Source organism: Megachile rotundata, chromosome 11 (assembly GCF_050947335.1).
Source record: "Megachile rotundata isolate GNS110a chromosome 11, iyMegRotu1, whole genome shotgun sequence".
In the NCBI taxonomy this organism is placed as follows: domain Eukaryota; kingdom Metazoa; phylum Arthropoda; class Insecta; order Hymenoptera; family Megachilidae; genus Megachile; species Megachile rotundata.
The window spans coordinates 13,591,532-13,614,860 of record NC_134993.1 but is presented as its reverse complement, the minus strand read 5'-3'; the positions used below and the strand labels follow the sequence as shown (position 1 = coordinate 13,614,860).

The 23,329-nt window shown below is 35.5% G+C and overlaps 3 protein-coding genes and 1 long non-coding RNA gene across 17 annotated transcripts; 2 read left to right on the top strand and 2 right to left on the bottom strand.

The window, feature by feature from the left end:
* The first annotated feature begins 1,351 nt into the window (after positions 1–1,351).
* On the top strand, positions 1,352–8,479 carry Sf3b3 (splicing factor 3B subunit 3). 2 transcript variants are annotated; one of them, XM_003699243.3, is made up of 13 exons: positions 1,352–1,506; positions 1,860–2,334; positions 2,530–2,702; positions 2,777–3,273; positions 3,343–3,508; positions 3,721–3,889; positions 4,566–4,717; positions 4,938–5,093; positions 5,298–5,589; positions 5,673–6,339; positions 6,422–6,538; positions 6,715–7,093; positions 7,173–8,479. In XM_003699243.3, the coding sequence occupies exons 2-13, from the start codon at positions 1,938–1,940 to the stop codon at positions 7,659–7,661; spliced, it is 3,654 nt and encodes a 1,217-aa protein (XP_003699291.1). In that variant the 5' UTR covers positions 1,352–1,506; positions 1,860–1,937; the 3' UTR covers positions 7,662–8,479. The 2 variants fall into 2 exon arrangements, with proteins under 2 accessions (XP_003699291.1, XP_012135436.1); XM_012280046.2 differs by having other exon boundaries at positions 1,365–1,489.
* On the bottom strand, positions 8,007–9,140 carry LOC143265358 (uncharacterized). The gene is made up of 2 exons (XR_013039830.1): positions 9,012–9,140; positions 8,007–8,929 (listed from the first exon to the last, which is right to left on the bottom strand). It is a non-coding gene; the product is annotated as an uncharacterized LOC143265358 (long non-coding RNA).
* On the top strand, positions 8,923–17,586 carry LOC100878164 (uncharacterized). Of its 8 annotated transcripts, none has more exons than XR_013039823.1 (6): positions 8,923–9,144; positions 10,543–12,099; positions 12,162–12,696; positions 12,771–13,476; positions 13,587–13,793; positions 16,155–17,586. XR_013039823.1 is itself a non-coding variant. In XM_076536959.1 (5 exons), exons 1-5 carry the CDS (start codon positions 8,995–8,997, stop codon positions 13,687–13,689), a joined length of 3,039 nt encoding a protein of 1,012 aa, XP_076393074.1. In that variant the 5' UTR covers positions 8,923–8,994; the 3' UTR covers positions 13,690–13,893. The 8 variants fall into 8 exon arrangements, 6 of the variants coding, with proteins under 6 accessions (XP_076393074.1, XP_076393073.1, XP_012135462.1 ...); XR_013039824.1 differs by lacking the exon at positions 16,155–17,586 and adding an exon at positions 14,079–14,274; XM_076536959.1 differs by lacking the exon at positions 16,155–17,586 and having other exon boundaries at positions 12,771–13,464; positions 13,587–13,893.
* Positions 17,440–23,319, bottom strand: LOC100878051 (ATP-binding cassette sub-family C member 4). Of its 6 annotated transcripts, none has more exons than XM_012280111.2 (16): positions 23,203–23,319; positions 23,026–23,136; positions 22,579–22,951; positions 22,180–22,311; positions 21,919–22,110; positions 21,552–21,860; positions 20,991–21,476; positions 20,531–20,836; positions 20,295–20,474; positions 19,721–20,216; positions 19,400–19,630; positions 19,106–19,342; positions 18,753–19,012; positions 18,244–18,683; positions 18,045–18,174; positions 17,440–17,779 (listed from the first exon to the last, which is right to left on the bottom strand). In XM_012280111.2, exons 1-16 carry the CDS (start codon positions 23,274–23,276, stop codon positions 17,615–17,617), a joined length of 4,122 nt encoding a protein of 1,373 aa, XP_012135501.2. In that variant the 5' UTR covers positions 23,277–23,319; the 3' UTR covers positions 17,440–17,614. The 6 variants fall into 6 exon arrangements, with proteins under 6 accessions (XP_012135501.2, XP_076393071.1, XP_012135493.2 ...); XM_076536957.1 differs by adding an exon at positions 17,935–17,959 and having other exon boundaries at positions 17,688–17,779; positions 19,106–19,630; XM_076536956.1 differs by having other exon boundaries at positions 19,721–20,474.
* Between the last annotated feature and the right edge of the window lie 10 nt (positions 23,320–23,329).

Below are 23,329 nucleotides of genomic sequence, written 5' to 3'. Positions count from 1 at the left end.
ACAAAAATAGAAAATCTCGATTTTCTCGAAAACCAGGGACTTTTCCGAAATTCTGAGATATACAAATTGTTCCTTGTCGCCTACGGAATCGAACGAATATAATTATAGCCTGCTAGGGCCATTATTAAAGAAAATAGAAAAATAGCCCATTTCATGGACCAAAAAATTGCCGTCCATCTAGCGGTGAAAGTTGGAACTACAAAAATAGAAAATCTCGATTTTCTCGAAAACTAGGCACTTTTTCGAAATTCTGAGATATACAAATTTTTCCTTGTCGCCTAAGGAATCGAACGAATATAATTATAACCAGATAGGACCATTATTAAAGAAAATGGAAAAATAGCCCATTTCATGGACTAAAATATTGCCGTCCATCTAGCGGCGAAAGTTGGAACTAATCGAAAAAGTCCATGAATTACACTTTTTTTCTAATTTCGTTATTATTAATGCTAGCGTGTTATAATGGTATTCGTTCGATTCCGTAGGCGACAAGGAACAATTTGTATATCTCAGAATTTCGGAAAAGTCCCTGGTTTTCGAGAAAATCGAGATTTTCTATTTTTGTAGTTCCAACTTTCACCGCTAGATGGACGGCAATTTTTTGGTCCATGAAATGGGCTATTTTTCTATTTTCTTTAATAATGGCCCTAGCAGGCTATAATTATATTCGTTCGATTCCGTAGGCGACAAGGAACAATTTGTATATCTCAGAATTTCGGAAAAGTCCCTGGTTTTCGAGAAAATCGAGATTTTCTATTTTTGTAGTTCCAACTTTCACCGCTAGATGGACGGCAATTTTTTGGTCCATGAAATGAGCTATTTTTCTAATTTCTTTAATAAGGGTCCTAGAGGGCTATGAAAATACTCATTCTATTCCGTATGCGATAAGGAACAATTTGTATATCTCAGAATTTCGGAAAAGTGCCTAGTTTTCGAGAAAATCGAAATTTTAGTTTTTCGTAGTTCCGCCGCTCGCCGCTAGATGGCGCCACTTGTACCGTTTTGGACCGAATTCGACAAAAATTGATTTTCTGGCTTTATTAGGCATCAAAACGCATCAAACCCTAATAGAAATTTGTTTCTAAATGCCTCAGGAACCATACTACGTCGTCAAAGTGCCGAAATATTTATTTTTTTATTTTCCTTATATGCGTGTTCGGACCCTCATTTTTTAGGTTTAGTTCACCCATTTCGCCGCTAAATAATGTGCACTATTTGTAACGGTTATATTACAAAATATAACAATGCTATAGAGGAGTATAAAGCTTCATTTATAATTAACTAAAATTTTAGTTATAGAATTACAATTGTAGATAGCGCTGTTAGTTGTTTAACCATGAAAAATGTCTGGTTCCTATCTACAGTATAGTATGCCATGGTGAGAATGAACCGCACGAGAGGATATGCGGATAATACATTTGTTCATTGCAAATGGTTGATGGATCGTGAGTAGTCGAAAAATCCGTAAGCATCGTTATTAGAGTCGGAAGTACGTTCACCTATAAGGTAAAATAATATTTACTATATTTCTAACTTTTTAGAAGTAATGTTATTTTTTATAATGCACGTTTATTTTAATATAAAATTTGGACCTTTTGTACTAAAAATTCAGAGACTCTTAGGCTTCTACGTTTTCATTTTTAAGCGTTACACGTGCAACAAATAACTTTTACTAGGACTTTGTACTATTGAAAGTGATTAAAATATATTTATTATCAACAAAAAGAATATTTTTGTTTCTGCTGCTGCTTTTATCTTTATCTCGCCATTAAATATAGAAGATTTTTATTGAAATATTGTTTTTTGATAATGTACTTACACATTCATAAATTAATTTATGTCCATTATGTTTGTTACAGGATGGATATTATTCTTTCTACTAATACATATTAATAGATTCTATTCTATTTATTGACTGATTAAAAAATATTGGAACCATGTATCTATATAATTTAACACTTCAACGTGCCACGGGAATAACCCATGCAGTACATGGGAATTTCTCTGGCAGTAAAATGCAAGAAATATTAGTCTCCCGTGGCAAGTCTTTAGAACTTTTGAGACCAGATCCAAATACTGGTAAAGTTCATACCTTATTGACTGTAGAAGTATTTGGGATTATAAGGTCTTTAATGGCCTTTAGACTGACTGGTGGTACAAAAGATTATATAGTTGTCGGATCTGACTCTGGACGTATTGTCATTTTGGAGTACATTCCTGCCAAAAATATTTTTGAGAAAGTTCATCAAGAGACTTTTGGAAAAAGCGGATGTAGACGTATTGTACCTGGACAATATTTAGCCATAGATCCTAAGGGAAGAGCTGTTATGATAGGTATTATTAATTAATTTTCTTATACAAATAATTTACACATTTTTCATACCATGTGATTATTAACTACTATCCGTGTTTCAACTGAATAACATTGATTACAATTATTAGTGATGATGGTTATGTTTTATCTAAAAAATATTTTTACTCAAGATATAATAGCTGCTTCTAAACATTGTCAAAATTTATTTGTTTCAGGTGCAATTGAAAAACAAAAACTAGTATATATTTTAAATAGGGATCCTGAGGCACGCCTTACAATTTCTTCGCCATTAGAAGCTCATAAAAGTAATACACTTGTTTATCACACAGTAGGAGTGGATGTTGGTTTCGAAAATCCTATGTTTGCCTGCTTAGAAATTGATTATGAGGTGATATATAACATGTATGTATTATATTGCACTATATGTATTTTTAATACTAATAATTGCTTTAAATTTTGTAGGAAGCAGACAGTGATCCTACAGGTGATGCCGCCGTAAAAACTCAACAAACTTTAACCCTGTATGAACTTGATCTTGGTCTAAATCATGTTGTACGAAAATATAGTGAACCTTTAGAAGAACATGCAAATTTCCTTGTATCTGTTCCTGGAGGCAATGATGGGCCAAGCGGTGTTCTTATCTGTTCTGAAAACTATTTGACGTATAAGAATTTAGGAGATCAGCACGATATTCGTTGTCCCATTCCTAGGCGACGTAACGATTTAGATGATCCTGAAAGGGGCATGATATTTGTATGTTCTGCCACTCATAAAACCAAAAGCATGTTCTTCTTCTTGGCTCAAACTGAACAAGGAGATATTTTTAAAATTACTCTGGAAACAGATGAAGACATGGTGACTGAAATTAAATTAAAATATTTTGATACCGTACCTGTTGCAGCTAGTATGTGCGTTTTAAAAACAGGTTTCTTATTTGTAGCATCAGAATTTGGCAACCAGTGAGTATATATTCTTGATTTTAGATGAAAATCAATTTACAACATGTTATATTCTATATTTTTTTTCAGTTATCTCTATCAAATTGCTCATTTAGGAGATGATGATGACGAACCAGAGTTCAGCTCTGCTATGCCCCTTGAAGAGGGTGACACATTCTTCTTTGCGCCAAGACCACTTAGGAATTTGGTATTGGTCGATGAAATGGATAGTTTATCTCCCATAATGGCGTGTCAGGTAATTATATAAACTAAAATAATCTACTAGTGCGCCCGCCAAGTAAAAAATTGACATTCATCAGTCTTTTTTTTTGTAGAGGGTGCAAAAGAAAATATTCTTAGTCGCCTTCTATTTGTCATTGCAAACAGAAGTTGAACCTAAGAATAACACTTAAAAAAGTATCAATAAAATTATCTGAATTTCTTCATAGAATATGTTACTTTGTGTAGGTAGCTGATTTGGCAAACGAAGATACTCCACAATTGTACATAACATGTGGTAGAGGACCACGCTCTACTTTGCGAGTTTTGCGTCATGGTTTAGAGGTCTCTGAAATGGCTGTCAGTGAATTGCCTGGTAATCCAAACGCTGTATGGACTGTTAAAAGGAGAGTTGATGGTTAGTTTAAAAACATATTACCCAGTAATTGTTTGCATGTTTTTACTATAACGTGCTTAATTAACAATGCAGAATTACTTGGTTCTTCTGCATTGATTATTCATTTCCTTGCTAATTGCAATACAGTCTTTGTACACTCACTAGTTGTGATTTAATGTAGTACACAAATTGCCCTTTATAGTAGTTAATATTCGGTTTTGATTATAGTAAGTAATGAAAAATAATTTAAAATAATGTTTAAAAATGGTGGAGATACTTGGAATAAGAGTTCAATTCAAGTTCACATTTATATTCTTAATTACATAGCATATAAGATCTTCCACTTATTCCATTTAACTCTACAATTTTTTGAATAAAATCGATGCGCAAAAGACGTTGATTTTGTAAATGATATTAACGAATCTGGTGGCTTGATACACTCTTATCAAACACCAGTTCTCTCTTTCAGGCTACCAGCATGCTATTGGTTGAACTACAGAACACACACTGATAGAAAGGTAAGGACTGTCAAAATTGCCAGGGAATAAGAATTGATTTGCTCCAAAAACCATCTCCTCTTTGTGTGTAGGATCAAAGAGCGTGCTCGACTTCTAAGAAGATGATCTATTGTTTTATCCACTTGTTGATCTTTATTTTGCTTAGATATTCAGAGTGAGCTTTATAATTTTGATTACAGAGGAGTATGATGCTTACATCATAGTGTCCTTCGTCAATGCTACTCTTGTACTTAGTATCGGAGAAACTGTAGAAGAAGTGACTGATTCTGGGTTTCTTGGTACAACGCCAACGTTAAGCTGTTCAGCGTTGGGTGAAGATGCGCTGGTACAGGTAAAGTTATTTAATTTGCATAGTTATATTTATATGCACTATGGTATCTCCAACTCCTGGCCCCACCACGAGTTGGTCGCTTTGAACGGTGCTAAATTATAATGAGTTCTTGCATCGTTGAGTGTTCAGATCATAGCTGAGCATTTTCTGGTAAACTGAACTCGACAAAATTTTTATTATTAATATCAAATTATTTTACTTACTTCTTTTTTGGTATTAGGTATATCCTGATGGAATACGACATATTCGTGCTGACAAACGTGTGAACGAATGGAAAGCGCCTGGGAAAAAGACTATAGTGAAATGTGCAGTGAATCAACGTCAGGTTGTAATTGCTCTTACTGGAGGAGAATTAGTGTACTTCGAAATGGATCCTGTACGTTTCTTTATGTTTTATATAATTAATATACGCATTAATTGTTCTTTCTGTGAGTTTGTATTCTCAGAAACGTAAATAATGCGAAAAGTATATCACTTTCTTCATCTGCTATAATTGAATATTAATTAATTCAACTAGATGAAAAGTGGACATCTTAAATAATTTCTTATTAAGTTTAATAATTTCAATTGTACTTCCTAGACGGGGCAATTAAATGAATACACAGAACGAAAGAAAATGCCATCAGAAGTGATGTGTATGGCTCTTGGTAATGTAGCCATTGGAGAACAAAGATCATGGTTCCTGGCTGTTGGTCTTCAAGATAACACTGTGAGGATTATTTCGTTAGATCCTTCTGACTGCTTAGCACCTAGGAGTATGCAAGCTTTGCCAGCAGCTGCAGAGAGTTTATGTATCGTTGAAATGGGTGCTAAGGATGCAAACAATTCTGAGGAGTTATCCTCTCAACAATCCAGTCTTTATTTAAATATAGGTTAGTTGAGAATCTACAACAATATTATATGTTCTCATTTTCTGGTGTAAATTGTTAAACATCTATTTCTTATATTTTATTAGGGTTACAGAACGGTGTTCTGTTAAGAACAGTATTAGATCCAATCTCTGGTGATCTGGCTGATACACGAACGCGATATTTAGGTTCTCGTCCGGTTAAGTTATTCAGGATAAAAATGCAAGGAAATCAGGCAGTGCTTGCAATGAGTAGTAGATCATGGTTAAGCTATTATTACCAAAATCGTTTCCATTTAACACCACTCTCATATGAAAGCCTGGAGTTTGCGTCAGGCTTCAGTTCTGAGCAATGCCCTGAAGGAATTGTCGCCATCTCTACAAATACCCTGAGAATTCTTGCCCTTGAAAAGTTAGGTGCAGTTTTTAATCAAATCAGCTTCCCTCTGGAATACACACCAAGGAAGTTTGCGATACATTCGGATTCTGCACACTTGATAATCATTGAAACAGAACACAATGCATACACAGAAGAAACGAAACAGCAAAGAAGGCTACAAATGGCAGAAGAAATGCAAGAAGCTGCGGGCGCAGAAGAAGCTGTGGTAGCAAGAGAATTAGCTGAGGCTTTCTTATCTGAAGAACCTAATGAAGCTGTGTTTGGAGCACCAAGAGCTGGACCAGGATTATGGGCATCCCTTATAAGAATAATAGCTCCAACAACAGGGCAGACCTTTGAGGTTCATCGGCTTGAACAAAATTTAGCTGCTTTATGGTAAGAACACAAAGCATATCTAACATGGGTGCAACTATTATTTATAAGAAGAAGTATTAATTTTTATACATCTCTATTACAGCTTAAGTCTTGTAAAGTTTGTCAACCAAGGTGATCAGTTGTTCCTCATAGTGGGTATTGCAAAAGAGTTCCAATTAAATCCTAGACTGAGCAGCGGTGGATTTCTCTACACCTACAAGTAAGCATTTCAAAGTACATTATAAAAGATTTATGAAAGAACTCAAATGATGACAAAAATACACAACCACTGAAATATAATTGGATGAAATATCCTGCAGTGCTGATACTAATTTGTTAATACAAAATACCTTTTATTTTAAGAGAGTAGATATTAAAATAGTTTCTTTTTTCCAGAGTAAATACTGAATGCACTAGTCTTGAATTGGTACATAAAACTACTTTAGACGAGGTACCTTTGGCTATATGTCCATATCAGGGAAGAGTATTAGTTGGTGTTGGTAGAATGTTGCGTTTGTACGATATGGGCAAGAAAAAGTTACTACGCAAGTGTGAAAATAAGCACATTCCTAACGCTATTGTTTCCATAAATGCAATTGGACAACGAATTTATGTCAGTGATGTTCAGGAATCTGTGTATGCTGTCAGATACAAACGACAAGAAAATCAGCTGATAGTTTTTGCTGATGATACACATCCCAGATGGATTACAACTACATGTGTACTTGATTATGATACAGTTGCCACCGCTGATAAATTTGGTAACATTGCTGTTGTAAGTACTAACATTTTTATACCTTTACATATATCAATTTAATGACAAATTAGTAACATGAAATATTATTTTTTAACAGATACGTTTAGCAAGTGGAATTAACGACGACGTGGATGAAGACCCAACCGGAAACAAAGCATTGTGGGACCGGGGTTTACTCAATGGCGCCAGTCAAAAAGCAGATACAGTTGCTTGTTTCCACGTTGGTGAAACGGTCATGTCTTTACAGAAAGCAACCCTAATTCCGGGTGGTTCTGAAAGTTTAGTTTATACAACATTAAGTGGAACAGTTGGCGTGTTGGTGCCTTTCACGAGTCACGAAGATCACGATTTTTTCCAACATTTAGAAATGCACATGCGTTCGGAACATCCACCACTTTGTGGAAGAGATCACTTGTCCTTTAGGTCGTATTATTATCCTGTAAAGAATGTTATAGACGGTGATCTCTGTGAACAGTTCAATTCAATTGAACCGGCGAAACAAAAAAGTATCGCGGGTGATCTCGAACGGACACCTTCCGAAGTGTCGAAAAAACTCGAAGACATCCGTACGCGATACGCCTTCTAAATTTTTTTACGATTTATTTATTACCGCGTCATTAAACATTCTTGCATTCCGTTATAATGAATACATGGTTTTTTTGTTTCTATATTGATGAATAAATACAGATTAATCGAGTCTTTTGTACATGTTGCTTTCAGTATGCAGCACAAACTATAAAAGCTTTTTAATGAACGGTTTAAAATATCTTGGAGGTGTACATTTTTCTGTTACACATTTAGATTTATGGTTCCAATTTTTACAATGTATTCCATAAGTTTTGACGAAACTGCAAAGTGATATAACATTATAAAATAAACGTTTTTATCACTCATTTATGTTCTAAAAATATTCCTACAGATTTTTTGCAACTGGACATTTACGTTCTTTTTCTATTAGCTTGTGTTCATATTGATATACCACCACTTTTTTTCAGTTTGTTCTTGTTACAGTTTATTGTGACATGTAGTGCAGAAAAAATAGAAAACGCCTTGTCGACCTATTTTAGCATTCTAAATACAGCTTGCGCATAATATATTGAACACGTTGTATAAACAATTCTTTAGCTAGAAATTCATAATCATTGGTTAACATTTTCACGCGAATTAGATGTAATACAAATTATAAATTAATTATTCTCGTTCAGATTAATTTTAAGCACCGTACATTGAAAGATTTTGTTGAACAATTTTTGCATTTACAAATTAAAATCAAAGATGTAAAAATTGTTCACATTTTCTTATTATAAATATTCGTGTAATACATGTGTTTGTAAAAGAAAGTCATGAAGTACTGAAAAGTATTCAAGAACAAATATGAGTATTAAATACGCGCATAATTTTCAATGCGTTTTTTTTAATTCTACGAATTTATTCCGTCCTCTCGTATTCATCCCTTTCGACCTACAATTCATCGTCTATAGCGATCAGTGTTCGCATTTTTCGCTGAAAGCTTCGGCGCGAAGTTAATCCGCGTGCCGAAGCGTATCGAGGGTAACGTAACATTATTACCCTCGTTTAACCTTCAAACTAATAAGTAGGATACGATGTATAAAATTTCATATTGTTAAAAAAAATAAAGAATTACGATAATTATAATGTCTATATTTATTAAAATTAATTACGCAAAAATATATGATCTCATATTATATCAATTTGCCTAGGCAACTATTTTAACCGCGCACTGGTCATCTAATAGTAATACGTTACATAGAAGCATAGATAAAAAATATTTATTATCACAGCCGCAATAATTCATAAAAGCTCTTATTTGTTTCTAGTTTAAAAATATAAATTCTGGAAAATACAAAGATTTTTTAATCTAATTTGTAGAAATAGAAAGGTGGTCGTAAATCTTTTTGATGAATTCAGGTATTACGATTTGTAGTTACGTCACTGCAGTGGCGTGCTTTAGGGCGTTGAAACGGGGAGAAAAGGACCAAATACCGATCGATGCATTGAGGCGCCAGGCCCTGAGCTCAGCCCCGTTTCGTTCCATCACCCTTACCCCGGTATGCCCTGCAGCAAACCTGCCCTCCGGGCTTTCCTCTTTAGTATGCAGTTGCGCATCAACTTCTTCACGGTGTAGAGTTGCGTTTGGTCTTGCTGTACTTTTAACATTTCTACGATCGGTGACTTGAATTTCTTTTTTTGTTGTGACGCGACGCGAATCGATCCCGGAAACGTGTATATTCCGCAGGATTCTCTTTGCAAACGATACTTTCATTTTTTGTGAAATTGTTGTCGGGGGTGATTATGCATAGCGGTGTGAATCTTTATTATATTTATTATTATTGTCACTAGTTGCAGTTCCGATATGACTGTATCATTTTTTAGACACGTAATTCTTTAAGTACGAACTGATTTTTTGCTATTATCGATTCAAAACTACGTTGTCGAGCTTGCTATTGTGATGTTCAACTTACTGACAGATGATTATGGTAAATCATTCTTATATTCTATATTTTAGAAAAGAGTTTACGTATTTCTTAAAGTTGTAATTATGTGCGTTTGTTGTACACTTTAAGAGGTATCGGTAGTTTTTTGATAATTAGAAATATTCGTTTGAAGCCGGTAGATTTCAAAGATCTTTCAAGTGATCTTTTATGTAATAAAATCAAGATATAATTCAACCAGAATATTTCACACAAGACGTATGAAGTAACACGATGTTTGAATAGAGATCACAGATTTCATTTTATCCTGAAACACGATACTTAGCGTGATTGCCTCAAGTGAATTTTCCAGTGACCGTATGTTTATCGGGAAAATCTCAAGTAACGAATGTATTTATATTTGATAAAGGCTTCATAATTGCTGTCAAAAATATAGATCATAAAAATAAATTTGCCGAAGTGACAAAGCTTTACACGTGAAGTATGTTTATCGTACACGCGATAAAAGGGGTAATCAAGTATCATCAGGAGAATTGAAACGTATTGTTTGTTGGTACACTTTCGGTCTTTGTCAATTGTTTGCGGTCAAGTGTTTAATTTAACCTATTCACCTACTTCGATGAATAGCTCTTTCCCCCTTTTTGCGAAATTACATCATGCGTCAATAAATTCGAGCGGCGATCGGTTTCAAAATTCAGTTAAAGTTACATGTACGTCATTTATGGACACGTGCATGTAAAAATTCGTAGAAAATTTTTTATTTATGCGTAGTTAATTCGTATTTATATAAATAAAAATAATTGTCGGCATTCACCGCGAATGTCACACCAAGTACCGTACCGCATGATGGATAAGTGATGACCACATTAGCGCGCAACGCCATAAAAATGCCATTGCCATCGTTTTTATTGTTTGTACTTGAATGCATCGATATGTCATGCGATGCTGTACTTGATGGGATGACCGCTTTGATCGCATTACGAAGATACTGAACAAAGCGCTTCTATTTTGCAGGAGATAGCTGATGCCGGCGGTGGTCTTAAACATTTCCGTATAATTACTCTAGTTCTATTGATATTTCTATTGAAGTGGACAGACCGCGTGGCAGCTGGCGATTGCGGTCTGGCCGAGTTAACTTGTCGAGACGGACATTGTGTGCCGATTGATGCATACTGCAACGGTCGAAATGATTGTGGAGATTACAGCGATGAGCCAGTTATGTGCACCCCCTGCAACCGTACTTATCACGGCCGAGAAGGACGTACGTACAAATTGGATCTTCCGAGACCTGCCGAAGAGCGTCTACCATTCCTTTGTCATTTAACGTTCACCGCTGCTGGTCAAGGATATGGAGAATTGGTGCAATTGTTATGGGATGCATTCAGCATAGGCAGGGTAGATACGAACACTGATAACTTTGCTGCGAGCTGTCCAGAGGGATCATTGCAGTTAGCTGAATTAGGTAGACATTTCACTGGTGGCTCTTGGTGTGGAGTTGGTGAAGGGAAAGCTTCCTATTATAGCGAGACCAGTACTGTAACAGCTTCTATAAGATTATTCCATGCTCCCCCAACTGTACCATTCAGGTTTTATCTACGATATAAATTCGTAGCACGCAATGAAGCTGTTGCTAGATTAGGAAAACCTGAACTTCCCATTGAAAGGGGCTCTCCAGTACCTGGGACTTATTGTTCAAGAAATTTTTATGAATGTCACTTGAAGCAGTGCAGATTACAAAGTCCAAATTATCCTGGAGAGTATCCTAGAAATGCCAGTTGTTTAATCACCATAAGACAGAAAGAGGTGCCCACATGTAAACATGCCATGATTTATGTGAAGTCTACCCCATCTGGTCCAGCTGGTATAACAACTGCTAACAATACTTTAAGCGTATGGCAGGATTGTCCTCCAGAGAAGGACCGTCTTATCTTTCGCGATGGTGTTCGACCGGAAGATCCAATTTTATTGATATACTGTGGGGGACCTTTACCAAGAATCACTGCCAGAGGTCCAACGATGCAAGTAGAGTTTCGAAGTTCTCCAATAGCTATACCTCTTGGTGCTTCCGCTTTACGAATTGAACTAGAAATTCAAGTTGCTTATGTTGACTCAGATGGACTGGATTATGCCAAAGGTCCCCATGGTTGCCATTTTTTTGTCAATGGTACTAGTAAAAGAAGTGGTGTATTAAGAGCACCACAACATGCACTGCCACCAAATTCTAGTTGTACCTGGAACATTAAAGGTTCTGCCGGAGATAGAGTGTGGATCTATTTTTCTTCTTATTCTCAAAGGGACTTGACAGACAGTATTGAAAACAATGCTAGCTCCCAATCGGATGTACCCTGTGCAGTGAAATTAATTTTCTGGGATGGTACTCCAACTACTGGACTTCCAATGGCTACATTGTGTGATGATACACCCAAGTTATGTGCACATGCAGCTCTAAGGAATATTACCAGAAGTACAAGACCATGTACAGCCGAAGAAAGCTACATTACTGTAGCACCATCATTGACATTGCACATGGAAGCTCTGTTGGGCACTGCTCTTCACACTGTTAATTTTAATGTAAGTTCTGGTACTGTAATCTGTAAATTTTACCATCAAATCATCATGAAATGTTATTCCAGGCACAGTATGAATTCATTTCAACTGTACAAGTTGGTGAACCTTGGGGAGATGGAGTTTGCAGCAGGGTCTGGCGCAAAGTTCGAAGCGGTGAAGTAACGTCACCGCGCGATGTTCGTCTCTTCGGAAGGGGAGGATCCGCGAAGTTGGATTGCAGATATCGAATCGAAGCCGGTGCAGACGAACGTGTACGATTAACGTTACACAACGTCAGTCTGGGCGAGTCTACCGTTTGCACTAGCGAACCAGATCCTCACACCGGTCGACCACGCTGTGTTCAGGAAGTGGGTTCCAGAGAAGCTCGTCTAGTTTTATACGAAGCGCCTTGGCGAGACGTGAAACTTCCAAGAGCTTGTTTGTGTGATAATACGTCGCATCTTCCTTTGACGCACATCTCTTCGAGTAGAGCTTTAGAAATTACTTTCTTAGTCGATCAGCAAGCTCCACACGAAGATTTCGAAACGCTCTTTTTTTACGCCAGTTTCGAACTTGTTCGTGCGCCTGAATGTCCCAGGAAACAAAGAGTACGTGGCGAAGGTAATATCAAACTTGTTTCTTTAACATGTCCATACAACAACAAAAAGTTATGAACATAACAATTCCTTTTGAAGGTGGTGAATTACGATTCGTGGCTCCTCCGCTATCGAGACCAGACATTTACTGTGAAGGACTCCCATGGTTGGTGGAAGCCCGCGAGAATAGATCTTTATTCGTTTTAACTTGGGGTTGGTTTCTTCCTCTTGAACCTCCTCCAGTATCAGAAATGAATGAACAAGCAAAATGTCCGACTACAAACAGAATTCTTCTGTACTCCGGTTGGCCACCAAAGCTTCTAAAGGTGGTGTGTCCTGCGGAACCAGGCGCCAGAGAATTCACGGTCCACGTTTTCTCTGAGGAATGGTTGGGAGGAACTGATGAAGCTAAGTGGCCAGGACCACCAAGACCACCTGCGCTTCTCTTAGATTTCGTCGCGAGGGAGTCTGGTCAAGCGGCAGCCTCCTGGCTCGAAATTTCGAAAAGCAGAGCCGCTCTACGCAGACAGTTACGCTTGCCTGAAAGGGGTACAGAGAACGAAACCTCTGCTCATGGGGACTGCCCTCATAAATGTCCCGAATTGAGCGCTTGCATTGCTGCGAGTCTCTGGTGCGACGGAAGACCTCACTGTCCATCTGGACACGACGAAGCAAACTGTGGCAACGGTGCAAAATTACTAGGGCTACTTCCTTCAGAGATGTGGCTTGTCCTAGCAGGGGTTGCTGGAATTATTACCGCTTTCGCGTGCTTCTTTGCGGTGCTTATCAGCAGGTGCGATTATAGGTATTTACTTGAATACTTCTTTAAAAATATGGGGGTCTTAGATCTCTATATTCTTAGTTATTATAAGATGCAGGGAGGAATGAGTAATTTTATAGTGTAATTTTTTGCAGGTCTAAAGCACATACAAAGAGACTTCATTACAAGGGTACAAAGAAAAGCAATAGACCAAGACGAGCACCAACAGAAGAAACATTACTCGGAGTAGCATCCTGACAACAGCAACCCGGCTTCGTGGAATACATCCACGTAGACCGGGAGACAACTGTTTAGCAATATTCTCTGTGCTTTACCGTCCACTAACTTAGCATTATCCCCAGGTATCATAGTTTTTGTTAAAGTATTTTGTTTTTCTTTGTTAACTTAGTGATCATTCTATTGTATTTAATTTTATATTTTATTTAACTTGTTATTTTTTTATATTTGTTTTCTGTATCCCTGTCCATCCTTACTATTACAATAATTATACATATAGCTAGTCAGGATACATACTAGTTAATAATAGAAAGGGACACAAAATATAGCCATACTCTATTTCTTTGAACTGTTTAAGATTTGTAGTTGAAGATTAAATTGATAACACTATCTGTGTTTTGTTTCATTAGATATGGATGTAAAGTAACGAACAGTGAATGGTAATGTTCACTGCTAGAGAAACTGCTTCGTGAACAGCTAGCCATTTTCAAACTCGTAATGTGATTCAGTTACATTATAATTACACTGACGTGACGTTTCGTAAACCAAAGAGATTGTAAATGCAAGTACTATAATATACAGAAATAAAATATAATTTAAAAGATACCACACAGGTTGCTCAAAAGATATTGTAACTGCCAAAGGATATTTTAAGTTCAATTAGCAAGTATAACATTTTTAGCAGCAACAGGAAAAAAAGGAAAAAAAAAAATAGAACAAATATATAATAGAAAAAAAATATTCTGAATGCACAAGAATAACTTTTTCATATTTTAAAATAAAGTAAGATTTTAATTTATTAATAAAACTTAAAAATAAAACATTAGCACCGATTACATAATCATAGTTACCATTTTATCAATGATGCCAAAGATTAAGTTCTTAATGTATTTAGTATTGATATTCCTTATGTCAATTTTTAAAAGATATTTTTATGACTTTTGCTCAAACATTTAATTATAATGTATTTTAAACGAATTTCATTGAAACATACAAAAGTGTAAAAATAAGAAGAGTTTAACTTAAAAATGTTCATCGAATTTGTTGGAAGGAAGGGGAGTTTTAACGTTGATGTTGATAATCTATGTTATATATTTTTTTTCTAAATATAGAAGCTACAAAAAGTACTGTACTTATAAGGGAACAATTGTAGGTGAAGTTCCAGCGCACAAGAAATTATAAGAAAAATGAAGGAAATAAAAACAGGAATTAGCTAAAATAGAGATAGAAAACAATCAGTTTTGGATCTTGCAACCAATGTAAAATTTTTACAGGACTTGTCTATTTTTTTAAGAAATCTAAGTTTTCCTTTAGACTATGGTAAAGTAATTTAAAAATATTATGAATTTTGGAACATTGAAGTAGAGTATATCATATTTAATTGAAGTATTTTATTATGTCTTTCACCCCTTTTCTGAATGTTCTGACAGCAGCGTAATACATTTTTGTATAAATTTTACAATGCACAGCAAAATCCAAAATTGATACTTTTCTACAATTCTTTTTTATGGTACAATATTATATAACAGTGTTCTTTTCTTCTACAATATGTAAGTTCAATAATTTCTTGCTAGAATGTTGTACATTTAAGTAAATCATTCTCTTAATTTTTCTTTTAATTTTTATGAAGCATTACAAACATTGTTTACAGTACATTACACTTTTATGTTATATTATTTTTCCCTTACATTTACTTTAAAGAATTCATTTGTTCTTCATTTAACATAATCGTAAGAATGAAATTAAATCAATAAATGATAAATCGAAGGAACTAAGGTATAAAAGTAGGGAAAAACTAGAGAGGATACTTCTCCAAATATTCTAAAAATGAAAAGAAAAAAAAACTGAATTTATTCATAAAAAAATCGCTGTTATACAATATTTAGTACTATAATAGCGTACTAGTTGCACTAACAAAGCATAGAGTTAAGAAACTAGTTGTGACACAAAGTGTTGGACGAGACAGAACGTAATTTATGATTATAAAAGCACATTGATAATGTTAAAGTGTTGTTATTGAAGTATAACTACTGTTAAACGAACAAGGTATTGTAATGTTCAAAAAAAAGAAAAGGAAAAAAAAGAACTAAGACGAATACGTTTGCCTATTAGATTATTTATAAGTAGATGATACATATTTAAACGATCATATTCAAAGGGAAGAAATCAAATCTAGTTTTTAATTAAACTATTACAAATATATCAGTACATGAATCTTGGGTAACAAGATATATTTAACGAGGAGAAATTCCCACGTATCCCTCTCAGATTTACAATAGATCGTAGCATGATCTGTCAACGCGTAAAAGCTCATTACAATCTGAGGAGACATCTGGGGAATTCTCTTTATATAAACACCACTATAAGGACTGAAAGTAAATCGCAAGATATAGTAATTGTGTAAAGAATAAACCAAAAAAAAAAAAAGGAAAACTATACTGTAAGTGCTATTGAAAGATTAATGTTTAAACTACTGTGTATTTTAGTTTGGCCTGGAACGCTTGAACTGAAAAGTTGTGCCACGAGTGTGACTGGATATTGAAAAGTAAAGAGGATTAAAGAAGTGTCAAGATTTTGGAAAGTCGTTCAGCTGTAAAGGATCTGAAATTGTGAGATAATTTGCATACATTTCCATGTACATATTGTGTACTGCACACAAATTCAGTGTACATACCATGATACGTTTAATATATTTTAAATTCTGATATTTGAGTATGAAAAACCATTAGGAACTTGTTAAATGAATTAAAACATAGGAAATGTCTGTTACATATATTTCATTGATCTATCTGTGATCCTTGTTTGTTCATTCTATTGTAAATAACGTGGCAAATTCTCGTTTCTTCTAGGGTGTATTACTTTGAACGTCAAGTTGAGGATATTTTTCATGCAGACCATTGTAGCTCAAATATAACTAGCGAACAAATATTAAAATCTTCACAGAGGAAGATATATTCTAAACCATTCTAATCCGAATACACGATTCAGAGTTTTAAGGAGGTACGTTTTCTGAAGAGCAAAGTATACATCTATTAGAGTCTACTTTAGTAACAAATTTACTCAAGGAAGAGAAGAATTGAAATATTATACATATACGTATACTGGAGAGTTGTACACCATGAAAAGTGTAAACTGTGCTTTTCAAGATGTACATCTTTTTTGAAATTCCCTTTATTCATAGGATATGCAGGGTGTGTGTACCAACTTGTAATAGTCTCATAAATTCTTTACGCATTGAAGGTACAAGAAAATTATTTATGTGAAAGATGCAAGATACATTGATTAACATCCAAGGTTCTTCAGGAATTTAGGGATTTGAAAATTTCATAGTTTAGAGAATTTTTAACTTTTCACACATAAATAATTTATTTGTATCTTCCATATACAAAGAAATAATGGGACAGCAAAAATTAACGTGGACACCCTGTGTACAGATATTTAAGACTTGTAACTTGAAATGTATATCCGTTTAAGGTTTGTAGGAACACGAACATTGATCTGCGCTATGGAGATTTAAGATAGAGTGCAGAATTGATTGCCTTTTACGATATAAGTGTGACACGATGTCACTTGTAATCTTGTTTAGGAATTAACAAGGAACTTCATCGATTATTTCGATACATTTCAAACGTAGAGATAGTTGCCAAAGCAAACCGTAGACAAAATTGATAATTTACGAATTATATCCTCCACGAACATGTTTCCTTTTATCGTTCATTACTTTATTAAAATGCATGGTAATAAGGGGATATAAAGTAACTACAAAATGCGTCTGTTTAATTAAACAATTGTAATTCGAAAATATTCACACATTTTAAACAGATTTCACACGGAAATCGAGGAAAATCAACTTTTAATTTCCTTTGGAGAAACATTTGTAATTACATCTTCAATTTTAAATAAATACAACAAACGTAAGATCTTTCTTTTGAACCTCCAGATTCTTTTAAAGTCTGCTGCACATGTTGGAGCTATGTTCTGTGTATTTGAAATAAGATTTTTCTGCTTCTGTCCTAAGAGTTTGTGCCATTGCTGCATTTGTGTTGTTTACCATCTGCGAGAAGACTCCTTCAGGTTTGTCACGAAGCAGCTCATAAGCATGTCCAAATTCCTGTGATCGCAAACATTTTTATCAGAATGATTTAATCAAAATATATTAGAAGATACGCAGGAAAGTAAGTCAAGTAATTTCTTTTTATAGATAAACAGGTTATTATTTTATTTTAATACTGATTATTTTAATAGGTTTAGCTGATTTAAACTGACTTCATTAAGGAAACTAGCTGATGACCTAAGAGAAATTGTGAAAACTGTCATAGCATTTTTATTGGAGCTTTCATTCAGTAAACTAGATTAATCTGAAAAATAATCCATACCGCTATACGACCATCATCCATCACCACAATTCTGTCGCAGTCGATGATCGTGTGCAAACGATGAGCAATTGTAATCACTGTGCAGTTTACGAATTTTGTTCGTATGGTCTTTTGAATTAGAGCGTCCGTGCTGTAACAGAAGTTGATTACATGTTTCCCAGTATAAAATAAAAATTATTATAAAAGTCATGAAAATTACTGAGAGTCAATATTGGCGGTAGCTTCATCCAACACGAGTATTCGATTGTTCTTCAGAATTGCTCTTGCCAAGCAAATCAATTGTTTCTGCCCAGTGCTCAAATTGCTTCCGCCTTGCATCACCTCCTGATCCAGAAAGCAATCATTGAGCTCAACTTGCCGGAGGCTCTCCCACAGCCTCACGTCGTCATAGGAATTAAAGGGATCCAAATTATAACGCAAGCTTTCAGAAAACAGGAAAGGTTGCTGAGGTATGATAGAGATCTTTGAACGGAGTTCGTGCAGTCCCAGTGTCTTAATGTCTTTTTCGTCGATTATGATCTGCCCTTCCAAGCCTTCGTCGAATAAGCGGAACAGCACTGATATTAAAGAAGTTTTCCCAGCACCTGTCCTGCCCACGATGCCCACTTTCCACCCAGGTTCTATGGTCACGTTTAGATTCTGAAGAAATGAAACAAATTTGAGAAACCATGTTTATGGAGAAAGACCTGTTTCAGTATATTTTGTTACCTTCAGAACAGGAGGCTTGTCTTCCTCGTACTTCATGCTGACATTCTTCAAAGTTACTTCTCCATACTTTGGCCAGTCATCTGGTGGATCTTTGCTAGTCCAAGAAGCTTCTTTCGGTAGATTAGTATACTGTAAGATTCTTTCCACTGAGGTAATCTGTAAGATCATGTTACCACTTTGCTTTACACCATGTTGCAACGCACCCATCAAGAACAAGGACTGTGACAATGCCAGGCCAACGTTACCTCCAAGAGTATCACCTAAAATATTAAATATACTTTATAAATTTAAATTAAATATTAAATATATTATAAAATGTTAAATATTTTAGACTAAGAGAAACTTCAGTTCACCTGTGTCTAGGAGGATAAAGGAATAGCAGATGCATGCAATGAAGACACATGCAGCTAAATCAAAAAGGGCACCGAACGCCGTAGAGACAACCAACGATATGTACCAGGCACTTGTGTGCATATCTTGCAAATCATCAAATTGCTTTCGTAGTAAGCTTATGATCTCTGGTCCACTTGTTCTGATCGTCGTCAGACCATTCAGTGTAGTGATTATGTGCGACAGCACGGGGCTCTTTGCTGAAATTTTAATGTAATACAGATGTGTAACATGTAAATGCACGTCCCTTAACTTACCTACAGATTCGATACGCTTAACGTTCTGAGCGATTTTCATGTACAGTAATCTTATATAGTATAACAGGATGAATAGTATGACCAACGGGATGATCATCCAGATATTGACTATGAGTACCACCACGAAGACACCAGATACCAAGACAAATATCTCCAAAGTATCCAGCATCATCTTTGGTAGTATCTCATCCATTGTACCCACGTCCTTTGAAAATCTGTTTAGGATTCTACCTGTGTACAAGCAAATAATCCTTGTTGCAATATATGTTGTAGTAACGTATTCAATTTATAGTTTAGTAAGATGTTCAATTTATAGTTTACCAGACGCATTATGATGGAAGAAGGACATTGTTGTTCGCAGTATGTTTGAAAACATCAGGTTGTGCAGATTCTTGCTGGCGGTGGTGCAAATCTTCATGAAGAACATATTTCTTCCTAATACGGTTATGGTCAGGAGAATGATGCAGAATGTGTACACATAGATAGCATCAACATTAGGTAACAGCCCATTGTGGTCCAAGGTGAATATACCAGATAAAAATGTATCATTAAACAGATAATTGTATCTATTAGTTATTGAACCGTTTGAAACTAATTTCTTTGCAGCTTCCAGATTTATCCAGTAAGAGATCCAGTAGTCATGGCCACTGGTGCAGACTTGGGATATGATGATGGTGAAGATCATGACGAACAACATGAAAAATGAACCACCCTGGCGGAAGTATTCTGTGTACACTTTGTTGGAAATACGACCGACTGCTGTTGCTTCATCTTCTTCTTCTGCTGCAAATTTATGCTCTTCATAGTCATAGGAAATCTGGAAAATGATATTGTAATTGTAAGATGATTTTGGTGCAAGCAGTAATTTACATTTAATCAAATAATGTTCAATTACCACACTACTATTATTCGACGTTACTGAAGCCCTGTTTCTTCTTTCAAAGGAAGTTTCTTTTGATGTATCCTGATTTTCGGTTTTCTTTTTAGCTTCCGTCGTAATGCGACTCATCATTTCGTTAAAGCCTTCATTTAACTTGCATAATTGTTCATATTTCCCTTGCATGTGCACGCAGCCCTTGAAAAGATAACATTAAAACGATATTCTGGTATATTTACCGTGTCTGTACATACTCGATCCAACACGACGATATTGTCAGCTTGTTTAACAAATTGCAATTGATGAGTAACCAGAATCCTTGTTTTACCGGAAAGGAACTTCTTAATGCATTCACGGAAAAGATGTTTGGCTACACGTGCATCCACCGCGCTCAAAGGATCATCTAACAAGTAGAGATCAGCTGCTTTGTACACGGCACGTGCCAGGTTCACTCGTGCCCTTTGTCCACCGGACAAAGAACAACCTCCTTCGCCAACGTTGCTCATGTCACCATAAGGGAATTGTTGGAAGTCCCTTGTCAGAGCACATGCCTTAGTTACCTGGAGATAATTCAATTATTTTAAATGCAGCATCTCTTAAGTATGTTACATCACTATTTCATCCTCTCTTATTTAAGTAACAATTGAAAAATAATCTTTTATCTAATTATCCATTACAGAGACTATTAATTGCAGATAATATGGTAAAACTTACAGCAATGTATCTTTCCTTGTTATAAGGTTGACCGAATAGAATATTGTCTCTGAGAGTCCCAGCGAAGAGCCATGTTTCCTGACTAGCATAAGAAATCCTCAAATTTGAAGCATCGTGCTCATTGTTCAAGTCATCCAATGGTTTGTAGTGGAATTTCAATCTACCAGCTCCCAGAGGAAGTTCTTTCAAAAGCAGGTTAAGAAAAGATGATTTACCTGAACCTACTGGACCTACCAGTGCACACAATTGCCCACTCTCAATCTCCATTGAGATGTTGCATAAAGTCGGTGGTAATTGTTTAGGGATCCAGTTTGCTGAAACGTGTTCCAGAACTATGGAGACAGGTGTGTGCTCAGGTTTCTTTGTCAAGTTCTGATTCATATTTGTCATTCCAATAATTTCTAATTTCTTCTCTGCTTTTTCTGCCTTAAACTGTTGAGTATTGAGTGAACCTTTGTCTGATTGTTCGTCCAGCAGCAAAAATTTCTAAATGAAGAAAATGATGGCTTAAAAAGGTGTGTTATTCTAATATTGTATAAGGTAGTCTTCATGATAACAAACCTCTAATCTTCTTATAGATACCATGGACTCTCTGGCAAATATAAGTGCATTTGGAAACAAGACACCAACTGTCAGTTGAATAATGCTGAAGTAATTGGTCAACGTATACGACAAGTCCGCTGTTAAGCGATTTCCCAGCAAGCTAAATGATATAAGAGTCACAAAAAGAACAATGCGATGGGTGAATACAGCGGAAGCGTAACACATAGCTCGGATGTATGAAGCGAATTTTATTTTCTTAATCTCAGTAGCTCTTATAGCTGCCACAATCTTGGCAAAAGGTTCCTCCCAGGCGTACATCTTGACTACCTAATCAAGACATCAAGATCGTAGATTAAAGATTACTCGAAGCTAATTATCTGTTTACCTGTATGCCAGCTATTAGTTCATTCATAAGTTGGATTCTTTTATCTGTCTTCTTAGCGATAATTCTTCGCAGCTTTCCACTGAAGCTGAGAGTGATAGAGTGAATCGGAAGAGATATTATCGTTAAGGCGGCGATAGCCGCGAGTGTCAAGATTCCAATCTGTTGCCATATTATTACAGCCACGATAATGACCTGTGCAATTAAATATGATGATAATTTAGCTATCAACATCAACTGAAGCATTTATGTATTTTGATATACTTGGAGAGGTGTGATCCACAGGAAATTCAGGAAGTAAAAGAGTTCATCAAAGCGGCTAACGTCGTTGGTTAGAAGATTTACAACTTGACCTGAGGAAGTCTGACTCAAAGCTACCTTACTGAGTCTTAGTGCCTGTAATATGAGTAAGAATTTTTGAAATGTGGTACAAATGTTATCAGGGAATTTATTAACGGGTCTTATGTACACAAAGATACTGTTCTAAAATTACCATTACAAAATGAGAAGATATTCACTGAATGTGTTATCTAAATTCTAAGCATATATTTGCAAAATGGTAATTATGGATATTTATGTAAAAATTACATGATACTTGGCAATTTCTTTAGCAAGTTTTAAGTCATTGATATTATATTTAATATTGATTAATGCAATACATACTTTCCTGTAAATCAGTGAACAGCATGCAATCCGTATCTTCATGCCTATTGCTTCTGATAATAAATCAGTATGATGCCGGACTACCACACTTAATAATAAACTAAGAATCAAGCAACTTGCATAAATTAAACTGTCTGTTTTTGTGATCATTTTCAGCTCTTTATTGTCGTCGAAGTAATTCAGAATCCAAGACTGAAGAATTGGCTGTAAAATAGCTAAAAATCCGTAGTAAATTAAAGTTAACAAACCGATGCACAAATATTCAAACCCAAAAGCACGGAGCAGAGCTTTCTCCAAATGAGGTACATTTGGTTCCTTGTTATTTTGTACATTTTTCCCTTGCTTTAAATTCATTAACTCTTGTTTCCAGCATCTACAAAAATATGCACGACGTCTCTTCTCTTCAGACAATTTAATTTGAGCTGTGAAATCTTGTGAAGTACTTACTGTTCCAGTCGATCACCAAGGTTTTCAGATTCATCCTGTTTCAGTGGACGATAAAGGTCTGCTAACGTCAACTCTCTGTGAAATCCTTTCCGAAATAATTCTTTAGACCACCTATGACATCATCGAAATAGAAGAAAGATTCTTTTCTCTTAAAATAATGAAGAGATGAAAGCATACCAGAAACAAATTTTGCTTATTATATTCGCGTTTTCTTTCGGATTCTTTTCAATGTACACTACTTTCTGTTCCATTCTTTTACGAAGTGCGCATCTGTTAAAAGTTCCGGTCCTACTAACATATTATC

Excerpts from the sequence above, each read along its gene's own strand:
- Sf3b3 (XM_003699243.3), top strand. The coding sequence starts at position 1,938 with ATGTATCTATATAATTTAACACTTCAACGTGCCACGGGAATAACCCAT. Across the intron at positions 5,094-5,297 it reads TGTACTTCGAAATGGATCCT|ACGGGGCAATTAAATGAATA; the intron begins GTACGTTTCTTT and ends TGTACTTCCTAG. Across the intron at positions 6,340-6,421 it reads CAAAATTTAGCTGCTTTATG|CTTAAGTCTTGTAAAGTTTG; the intron begins GTAAGAACACAA and ends TCTCTATTACAG.
- LOC100878164 (XM_076536958.1), top strand. The coding sequence starts at position 8,995 with ATGAATTCAGGTATTACGATTTGTAGTTACGTCACTGCAGTGGCGTGC. Across the intron at positions 9,145-10,542 it reads GTTCCATCACCCTTACCCCG|GAGATAGCTGATGCCGGCGG; the intron begins GTATGCCCTGCA and ends TCTATTTTGCAG. Across the intron at positions 13,477-13,586 it reads ATCAGCAGGTGCGATTATAG|GTCTAAAGCACATACAAAGA; the intron begins GTATTTACTTGA and ends AATTTTTTGCAG.
- LOC100878051 (XM_076536956.1), bottom strand. The coding sequence starts at position 23,276 with ATGGAACAGAAAGTAGTGTACATTGAAAAGAATCCGAAAGAAAACGCG. Across the intron at positions 23,137-23,202 it reads ATAAGCAAAATTTGTTTCTG|GTGGTCTAAAGAATTATTTC; the intron begins GTATGCTTTCAT and ends ATGATGTCATAG. Across the intron at positions 18,175-18,243 it reads ACCGCCAATATTGACTCTCA|CACGGACGCTCTAATTCAAA; the intron begins GTAATTTTCATG and ends CTTCTGTTACAG.